General features: G+C 41.8%; 1 protein-coding gene and 1 pseudogene across 1 annotated transcript in view; both read right to left on the bottom strand.

The window, feature by feature from the left end:
* Window positions 1–2078: 2078 nt before the first annotated feature.
* LOC135556882 (alkaline ceramidase 1-like) lies at window positions 2079–6218 on the bottom strand (annotated as a pseudogene).
* A 1284-nt stretch (window positions 6219–7502) lies between these two features.
* The window catches only part of LOC135556459 (unconventional myosin-If-like), a 29134-nt gene continuing 25420 nt past the window's right edge, over window positions 7503–11216 (bottom strand). The window contains exon 28 of the mRNA XM_064989685.1: window positions 7503–8755. Coding sequence (XP_064845757.1) covers window positions 8679–8755 — 77 coding nt within the window. The 3' untranslated portion in view covers window positions 7503–8678. The remainder of the gene's footprint in view (window positions 8756–11216) is intronic.

Below are 11216 nucleotides of genomic sequence, written 5' to 3'. Positions count from 1 at the left end.
CAACATACTCATTTGTGACATTGACATTAGTCATATAACTTAATTACATTGCTTTCTACTAATGGGTGAAATTTAAAAACGACTTTGATTTTGCTTATAGTAGGTTCTATCATATTTTTCTTTGACGTAATGACGTCAATTTGATGTGTGATATTGGACAGAGTGTCAGAGTTCTCTCTCAGCCCTGGCCTCTGTGTCACTCACACTGATCCTGTCTTTGAGGCATGAATCAGGCTTTTTGAAATCCCCACCTGGCTGTCAAAGACATATAAACGTCACTTAGTCAATATATATTTTGCTTCTCCACTATTGAAGTGGTCGCCACGTTTGATTTAAATCAAATCAAATCAAATTTTATTTGTCACATACACATGGTTAACGAATGTTAATGCGAATGTAGCGAAATACTTGTGCTTCTAGTTCCGACAATGCAGTAATAACCAACGAGTAATCTAACTAACAATTCCAAAACTACTACCTTATACACACAAGTGTAAAGGGATAAAGAATATGTACATAAAGATATATGAATAAGTGATGGTACAGAGCGGCATAGGCAAGATGCAGTAGATGGTATCGAGTACAGTATACATATGAGATAAATAATGGAGGGTATGTAAACATTATATTAAGTAGCATTGTTTAAAGTGGCTAGTGATATATTTTACATCAATTCCCATCAATTCCCATTATTAAAGTGGCTGGAGTTGAGTCAGTGTGTTGACAGCAGCCACTCAATGTTAGTGGTGGCTGTTTAACAGTCTGATGGCCTTGAGGTTGAAGCTGTCTTTCAGTCTCTCGGTCCCAGCTTTGATGCACCTGTACTGACCTCGCCTTCTGGACGATAGCGGGGTGAACAGGCAGTGGCTCGGGTGGTTGTTGTCCTTGATGATCTTTATGGCCTTCCTGTGACATCGGGTGGGTTTTCAATTAAATTGTATAAAATGTACAAACACACGCACACACACACTTAGATCATTCATAAGGGTTGTTGTTACCCAATATGTAAGTCATACATAAAGTCAATGGTTGTTACATATTTACAACTTTACAGGGGCTTACAAAATAAATAAATACATATTCTAATCTGTACACTAGATGTCACTGTTGCTGCTGACAGTTAACGGTGACATGTATCATGTTCATGCCCCAATTTCTTTGTGTCAGAAATCTATTGTATCTTTCAGGTAGGAATATGGCTTTGAAAAAATGTCTACAATGTACCAAATTATTTTACATTTCTAGTTCATACTCTATTTATTTTCTTTCGGGGGGATTTCTGATAGGTTTTTATTTTCCAGATATTTGTTCTTTTAGCAATGATCCTGAAACAAAACACTGTAGAGGTAGCAAAAATATAAAAGGTTTCAACCTTCTAGATGAATTTCTTTGCATTACGTCTAATGCTCAATAGATTGTTCAAAACACCTTCCTGAGTTCCAATTAATATAAGGAAATCAGTCAATTGAAATAAATTAATTCGACCATAATCTATACATTTCACTTGACTGGGCAGGGGCGCAGCTGGGGAGCCAGGCCCAGCCAATCAGAAGCAGTTTTTCCCCACAAAAGGGCTTTATAACAGACAGAAATACTCCTCAGTTTCATCGGCTGTCCGGGCCCTGGTCTCAGACGATCCCGCAGGTGAAGAAGACGCATGTGGATGCCCTGGGCTGGTGTGGTTACATGTGGTCTGTGGTTGTGAAGTCTGTTGGACTTACTGCCAAATTCTCAAAAATGACATTGGTGGCTCATGGTGGAGAAATTAACATTAAATTCTCTGACAACAGCTCTGGAGGACATTCCTGCAGTCGGGCATGCCAGTTGCAAACTCCCTCAAAACTTGAGATATCTGAGGCACTGTGTTGTGTGACAAAACTGCAAATTTTAGAGTGGCCTTTTATTGTCCCCAGCACAAGGTGCACCTGAGTAATGGTCATGCTGTTTAATCAGCTTCTTGATATGCCACACCTGTCAGGTGGATGGATTATTTTAGCAAAGGAGAAATTCTCCTTAACAGGGATGTTAACAAATTTGTGCACAAAATGTGAGAGAAATAAGCTTTTTGTGCATATGGAAACATTTATGGGATCTTTTATTTCAGTTCATGAAACATGGAACCAACACTTTACATGTTAGGTTTATATATTTTTTCAGTATATTTAGAAACGCCTCAAATTCATCATAGAATTTAATTCAGTAACCGTTAATCTTATTCATATACACATTTAATTGATCTCATAGAGGTAGAATCCCACACATAACAAACATTGACATGGTCCTTACATTTTCTGTAATAACATAATAAAATACTTACATCTTAAGATCTCTGAACCAAGATAAACATTTATGTTTATGTGGTTGTATAAAATGTCTTAAACTTAGTTTAGTTCAGATCACACATAATATGATATTATCCCTGAAAAGAATGACAAATGTAAAGTTGTAGGTTATATAAACAAACTCTACAAGCCCTTTGTCCCTAAAATGTTGTGGTTGTGATTCAGCCCTACATCTAAGCAAAGCTGTATTTTTGGGGTTGAAATCATCTCCATTCTCATCACTACAAAGACAATCATGTTATTATACCGAAACACAGATATACACAAAATTGTTTTATAAAAACATGTGGAGAGAATATCCATGCATATATGGACGCAAATAACAGATGAGTGCATTGATCAATTCACACAAAATGCATATAAAAACATACACACATTAATTCTTGTTTAATTCTTTAACATGTGCACACTAAACATAATATGCAAACATCGAACTTGATGACCTGAGTGGCATTGATTCTGCTATCATATCAAATAAGGAGCAATCTTATGAATTGCAACCATTTCTCAAAACGGAGTCACTGCTCAGTAAAAAGAAAGGCACTGCATTTGACACTTTTCCTTGCACGGCACTACATAGCACATTTCATCACCAAAGCCATCAAGTTGTCTCTTGGAAAAGTTGAACGTTCTCTAACATCTTTTCTTAGTCTTGGTGGTTCCTTTCAGGATGATGTAAGGCAAGCCCAGGACACAGTTATCACTGGGCCAGTACTGAAGGCCTGGCAGGGAGTAAGGTATCTCATAGTTGGCATCCAAGTAGGCTATCAGGGTGCTTGGGTAGGCTACAGCGATCACAATCAGAATGTGCCTAGAGGGTGAATAGACACGTGTCAGTCTGTTCATGATTATTCACAACATCAAAGAGAGAATATTATATCTAACTTCTGTTCACATCCTATCCCCTACTTTTACCAGATGCCATGCAGATAGCAGAAGTTGAGCTTTTGCCAGAGGATGCATCCGAAACAGTCACTGATCCAGTAGATGATTGCCATCCCCCACAGGCCAACACCAGACCAGCATAACCGTAGCACCTATTGGTCAGTACAGCTGTGAGTGGGGAAAATAAAGCAGAGCGATAAACAGAGAGAGTGAGAGCATGAGCGAGAGAGGAACAGAAAGCAGTTATCAGACAGTGAACTGATGGAGTGATAGAATGTGCACTGGACAGTAATGTACAGTACAATAATGAGAGGTATTGCCTTACATCCTCATCTCCAGACCCAATGAGTAGGTGATGTAGAGGGCAAGGCAGTTGAGGACGAAGGCGTTGTCAGTGGGTTTGACAAAGGAGCACAGGGTGGGCCCTTTTCATAGTTCAATTGGGATTATGTTCACACTCTCATTAATATTGCATTAATCTTTTCCCACCCTTTACTTTAATATTAAAACAGTGTTAATGGGAGAGTCATTCAGAAAGCTTGGAAGCCCCTCTCTCCAACTGGCTGGTGAATATAGCATACTACAGGCTGCTCCTGGCCTGGTTGTCAGGCTCCTGGCTTAGCATGGCTTCTGTTTCAACCTGGCATGCCCTGTAAAAAGATCCTGTCATTGTCTCCTGCCTTATTAACAGCCTACAGTATGTATTGCCGTTTGGTCCACATAGAGAGAACAACCACATGATCCTGTAGCAGGGAGATCTAAACACACATGGACGCTGCCCCATGGTTACATTGAATAGAGACAGGAAGGTGAAACACAGTATATGCTACTTCCAGTATTCACAGATAATGATTTGGCTGCAGAAGCCTTGAGCAGGTGTTATGGTGGCCAACCTGTCGTTGATGAAGCATGGGAATACCAGAGGGCGTAGCAGAGCCCCAGCAGAGCCCCAGCACCCACAGGATGGACTGCTCATCCAGCATCTGGCCCATGAAGCTCAGGGTCATGTGGAAGTAGGCAGAGAAGAGATCTTTAGGGAGGGGACACACATTGATGCCCAATTCCTAAATGGCCCCAACCCCCGGCCCTACCCAGTATCTAAAGCAGACCGATGAGGGCACCTTGGGAGTGGAGTTATAACTTCATGAAGGTTGTCCTGATGTTTGGAGAGAAGAGTGGACACACACCCACAAAGACCATCATGATCCAGACCAGGTACAGGTACTTCCCTGGCATAAGTGTGCAGCAGGTACAGCATGATGGGGGAGATCACGAAGACAAACAGACTGCTCATCTGGAGAAACAGAAAGGAGTGTTCTAAAAGAGGGATTCACAATGTAATGCAGTGAGTGATGCACCTGTCCACTACATCTATCATCATTGTGGCCATAAAATATGGTCCTCCGCAAACAAATAAAATACAACAATATATTAGACAAGTATACAGCAATGGAGTTTTAAAAAGGCACAGTAAGCACAGAGGTATATATCTCAGCTGGATATTGTAGGAAATAAATAATGTTCACGGACAGTGTACTTCAGAGTGCCTGTAGTTCGCCTCACACCAGTCCAGATCTGAGCTTTCATAGGAGAACACATCATCTTCTCACTAGACTAGAACCCCGAGGGGGAGAAAGAAAGAATAGAGTGAGACCATTTAGGCCATTATTTTCTATTACTTTCAGAGTTTCCAGCATACAACACAGTGTGACTAACAATGTGGATGAAGCCTTTTTCAAAGACTCCACATGCTGGTCCACTTTTTGAAGACTCCATAACAGGGACTGGCTCAAGTGAAATGTCTATTGTCTGTTTGTCCCCCGTTGAAAAGATAAGCAAATATCCAGGTGTGGGTGCCTTGTCATGGGCTTCTTAAACCAGTCACCAAAATGGATGCTTCAGTGTTGCTCTTGTTGTTCTGAATGTCACAATCCAATTATAATAAAGATAAATTATATGAGCTATTGTTGTTCAAAGATTATATTATAAATAGATGACAAACAGAGTTGGAAGGACTGTCAATGCACACTGTTCTGCTTCAACCATCCATACTGCAATCTACAATTAGCTTTGACCCAAAGCAAATGTCATCTTATCACCATGTATGCATAACAGTATAGACTTCACGTCCGTCCCCTCGCCCCGACCTGGGCGCGAACCAGGGACGCTCTGCACACGTCGACAGTCACTTCAAGGTCTCAGAGCAAGTGACGTCACCGATTGAAACTCCACTAGCGCGCACCGCAGCTAACTAGCTAGCCATTTCACATCAGCTACATATGCAAGTAGGTTGCAAGTAGGTTGTAAGTCGATTGCAAAAGACCTTGCATCGACAGACTCAATAATACAAGTAATCATCATGAAATTGTCATCATCAAAACACCTGTCACCTGTGGATATAAATTATATTAACAACAAAACAGCATGTGTTTATATGGAATTGTATATGACCACCATCTCAGATGACAAGATAAAATCGATATAGAGTTTACCTCCAATTTTGTAATCCAAACACAACTACTTTCTTCTCCAAGTGGCAGGTGGATTTTAATAGGGGACAAAATTCTCCCGATCCAGTTGCACTAGTCTTGACTGTGACTTCACGCCTTCACTATTGTTAAATTGACACATTCCCGGTGCCTTTGCTATATTACAACCTGTCAGTTCAATTTAGGCTTTAAGTTGAATGGAAACCAAATGCGCATGGGTAAGTTTTACCTGATATCCAAACTTCGCAACAGGCAACGCGCTGTGATAAAATATATGTGTATAACTAAAACCTACAATATTAAAGCATTAAGTCATTCCTTATTGGGCATAGTTTGAAATTATAGTAATTAGAGCAAATACACATACATGCGTGAATGGCAAAAGCTGCGGCTATTGATATTCTCAATGGGCCAGGTGTACCCGCGGGGATGGCACAAGCGCTTGAGTGTGAGGCCACATTGGTCCGATCTCGTCATGCGCTTTGCTTTTGACGGACGGCATAGGTAAGCAAATCGTTCGTTACCCGACTGTTTGCCATTGTATTATTATTTTATTCTATAAGCAAGAAGATTCCTGACGATGTTAATTGAAACTTTTGTGCCAGGGAGGTGAGTCGGCATAACTAGCTCAGTCAGCAGCATGGACACCTGTATAATGGTTCTCAATAGGGTTGTTCCTATTATGATTGTCTTGACTGGCTTATTCCCTACTCTTAAAAAAACACGCCATTACGTCAATATTGATGGACTGCATGTTGTATCCCACTTAATCCCCACATATTGCCATTCATTAAAAAAGTAATCTAGGCCAATGCTAGTTTGAAGCAAGATGAGGACCAAAGAGCCCAGACAATCATACAGTTGTATTTTCATGTTAAGAAGTCGGGTCAGTTATGTAAATCTCCATGGAATGAGGTCATAGTTGAGATCAGCGCTACTGGTCTGTTTATGGATCATCAGAATAAACAGGGGATCATGCTCAGGATCAACACAGTATGGCTATTGTTCCTGTCTCCACAGGTACTAGTGACAATATTGAGTTATCATGGATACCATGTATGTTTAAACCTCTACAGTATCGGTGGGTCCCCCACGGGAAGAGTTGAGCTAACGTAGGCTAATGCGATTAGCATGAGGTTGTAAGTAACAATAACATTTCCCAGGACATAGAGGTATCAGATATTGGCAGAAAGTTTAAACTCTTGTTAATCTAACTGAACTGTCTAATTTACAGTAGCTATTAGAGTGAAATAATACCATGCTATTGTTTGAGGAGAGTGCACAGTTATGAACTTGAAGAGTTATTAATAAACCATTTAGGCACATTTGGGCAGTCTTGATACAATATTTTGAACATAAATGCAATGGTTCATTGGATTAGCCTAAAGCTTTGCACATACACTGCGGCCATCTAGTGGCACAAATCTAAACTGCACCTGGGCTGGAATAATACATTATGGCGCTTCTTGCATTTCAAAGATGATGGTACAAAAGAAAATATAAAAAAAACACAAACGTTTTTTTCTTTGTATTATCTTTTACCAGATCGAATGTGTTATATTCTCCTACATTCATTTCACATTTCCACAAATTTCAAAGTGTTTCCTTTCAAATGCTATCAAGAATATGCATACCCTTGCATCAGGTCCCGAGCTACATGCAGTTAGATTTGGGTATGGAATTTTAGGTTGAAAATTGAAAAAGAGGGACGGATCCTTTAGAGGTTTTTAAAATGCAACGCATTACTATTTGTATGGCTGTATTCATGAAGTATCTAGTCTGCTCATAACAGAACATGTAGTTTTATTGTCAAGGCATGTATTTATAAAACATACTTGCTGCATGCTTCAGTAACTGCTCCAATGAATAGTAGAAACCTGCAGCTACACATTGACCATTGTAAATGATTAGCATTTCAATTTTTAACACGTGAAGCTCCCAGTTGTATTCACGGCTCACCTGTTGGACCAGTGTTCCCAGCTGGAGAATAATCTGCTGCGCTGGACTCTCTTTTGTCCACCTGTCATTCACAACCACCTGTAGGAATCATTCAAGGCTACCAATTCAAGGTGACACATTATTCATAGCCATAATGAAGACAGCATTCGTACAGGTTTACGACACTTCGAACAAGGATGCATTCTAGGGTTCATCACACATCGCTAACATGATGTACGAATGAGGTGGTCTTAAAGCATCAAGTTCAATTTAGTTACACATGATGCCAATGATGATGCAAACAGTGTATCAATGAATTGCATTTATAGAAAATATTTCTTTATTGTGACCACTGTCACTGACCACTGTCTCTGTTAATTTGTTAATTTCAAGTTATTTTACAACAGTTATAAAAGAAGTCCATAAACTAGTTTTGTACTGAATCCAACAAAGCAGAAAGAAGCTTATAACACCAAAGACTCATGTATATTATCATACATCAGTCAACCTTTCATTTTCAGAGCATTTGCAAGAGTTGAAGACATGGAAATGGTGCAACAGTACCTCCTACTGGTTGCTTACAGGTAGTATTTACTTGAATAGAAAATATGGACTTTTGGGAGGATTTTACATCCACACTTGATGGCCCTACATTTGACATCACAAAAAAATATATATGTGCATAAAATCATTACATCTTCTTTTGCGTTAGCACCTCAAAGCTTTGCATCAAAGTCCTCTTTGTGAAACTGGAATAAGGCCCAGTTAAATCAGTTATGGCTGACAATATAACATAAATAAAAAATAAAAAAGGCACAGTCTTCTGTTTCAGATAGCTTTTCAACATGTTTCTTTCTCTGTACTGATATTGTTGTGCAGATAATACAAAGCACTGGTGTCAACATGACAATCCTGTTGAAACTCTTGTGAATCAGATATTACTGTTTGGCTCACATGCAATTCACCATTGCTTTACAGTGGATCGTTATGCCATACAACTTTTCGGGCACAGAACAGGCAGTCATCAGATTTTCTCCACATAGTTCCCAGGGAAGAGTCCCTCCTTGCCACGAAACCTGCCCCTCCACCAGCCTGATGCATCTGCAAGGGAAAGGTAACCTTTCAGAAATGGTGTACTACTGCCAAGCATTACAGCAGTGGTGTACCTGTGCCAAGCATTACAGCAGTGGTGTACTAGTGCCAAGCATTACAGCAGTGGTGTACTAGTGCCAAACATTACAGCAGTGGTGTACTAGTGCCAAGCATTACAGCAGTGGTGTACCTGTGCCAAGCATTACAGCAGTGGTGTACCTGTGCCAAGCATTACAGCAGTGGTGTACCTGTGCCAAGCATTACAGCAGTGGTGTACTAGTGCCAAACATTACAGCAGCGGTGTACTAGTGCCAAGCATTACAGCAGCGGTGTACTAGTGCCAAACATTACAGCAGCGGTGTACTAGTGCCAAACATTACAGCAGCGGTGTACTAGTGCCAAGCATTAGAGCAGCGGTGTACTAGTGCCAAACATTACAGCAGCGGTGTACTAGTGCCAAGCAGTACAGCAGTGGTGTACTAGTGCCAAGCATTACAGCAGCGGTGTACTAGTGCCAAACATTACAGCAGCGGTGTACTAGTGCCAAACATTACAGCAGCGGTGTAGTAGTGCCAAACATTACAGCAGCGGTGTACTAGTGCCAAGCATTACAGCAGTGGTGTACTAGTGCCACGCATTACAGCAGTGGTGTACTAGTGCCAGGCATTACAGCAGTGGTGTACTAGTGCCAGGCATTACAGCAGTGGTGTACTAGTGCCAGGCATTACAGCAGTGGTGTACCTGTGCCACACATTACAGCAGTGGTGTACCTGTGCCAAGCATTACAGCAGTGGTGTACTAGTGCCAAGCATTACAGCAGTGGTGTAGTAGTGCCAAGCATTACAGCAGTGGTGTACTAGTGCTAAGAATTACAGCAGTGGTGTAGTAGTGCCAAGCATTACAGCAGTGGTGTACTAGTGCTAAGAATTACAGCAGTGGTGTATTAGTGCCAAGCATTACAGCAGTGGTGTACTAGTGTCAAGCATTACAGCAGTGGTGTACTAGCGCCCAGCATTACAGCAGTGGTGTACTAGTGCCAAGCATTACAGCAGTGGTGTACTAGTGCAAAGCATTACAGCAGTGGTGTACTAGTGCCACTTATTACAGCAGTGGTGTACTAGTGCCAAACATTACAGCAGTGGTGTACTAGTGCCAAACATTACAGCAGTGGTGTACTACTGCCAAGCGTTACAGCAGTGGTGTACCTGTGCCAAGCATTACAGCAGTGGTGTACTAGTGCCAAACATTACAGCAGTGGTGTACTAGTGCCAAGCATTACAGCAGTGGTGTACCTGTGCCAAACATTACAGCAGTGGTGTACCTGTGCCATACATTACAGCAGTGGTGTACTAGTGCCAAGCATTACAGCAGTGGTGTACCTGTGCCAAGCATTACAGCAGTGGTGTACTAGTGCCAAGCATTACAGCAGTGGTGTACCTGTGCCAAGCATTACAGCAGTGGTGTACTAGTGCCAAGCATTACAGCAGTGGTGTACCTGTGCCATACATTACAGCAGTGGTGTACTAGTGCCAAGCATTACAGCAGTGGTGTACCTGTGCCAAGCATTACAGCAGCGGTGTACCTGTGCCAAGCATTACAGCAGCGGTGTACCTGTGCCAAGCATTACAGCAGCGGTGTACCTGTGCCAAGCATTACAGCAGCGGTGTACCTGTGCCAAGCATTACAGCAGCGGTGTACTAGTGCCAAGCATTACAGCAGTGGTGTTCTAGTGCCAAACATTACAGCAGTGGTGTTCTAGTGCCAAACATTACAGCAGTGGTGTACTAGTGCCAAGCATTACAGCAGTGGTGTACTAGTGCCAAACATCACAGCAGTGGTGTACTAGTGCCAAACATCACAGCAGTGGTGTACTAGTGCCAAGCATTACAGCAGTGGTGTACTCGTGCCAAACATTACAGCAGTGGTGTATTAGTGCCAAGCATTACAGCAGTGGTGTACTAGTGCCAAACATTACAGCAGTGGTGTACTAGTGCCAAGCATTACAGCAATGGTGTACTAGTGTCAAACATTACAGCAGTGGTGTACTAGTGCCAAGCATTACAGCAGTGGTGTACCTGTGCCAAGCATTACAGCAGTGGTGTACTAGTACCAACCATTACAGCAGCGGTGTACCTGTGCTAAGCATTACAGCAGCGGTGTACTAGTGCCAAGCATTACAGCAGTGGTGTACTAGTGCCAAGCATTACAGCAGTGGTGTACTACTGCCAAACATTACAGCAGTGGTGTACTAGTGCCAAGCATTACAGCAGTGGTGTACTAGTGCCAAACATCACAGCAGTGGTGTACTAGTGCCAAGCATTACAGCAGTGGTGTACTAGTGCCAAGCATTACAGCAGTGGTGTACTAGTGCCAAACATTACAGCAGTGGTGTACTAGTGCCAAGCATTACAGCAGTGGTGTACTAGTGCCAAGCGTAAAACACCCCAGTTGGTGCTCTAGTCTCCTCTTT

This window comes from Oncorhynchus masou, chromosome 15, assembly GCF_036934945.1.
Source record: "Oncorhynchus masou masou isolate Uvic2021 chromosome 15, UVic_Omas_1.1, whole genome shotgun sequence".
In the NCBI taxonomy this organism is placed as follows: Eukaryota; Metazoa; Chordata; class Actinopteri; order Salmoniformes; family Salmonidae; genus Oncorhynchus; species Oncorhynchus masou.
The sequence above is the reverse complement of the archived record's forward strand: the minus strand, read 5'-3'. Positions and strand labels throughout refer to the sequence as shown.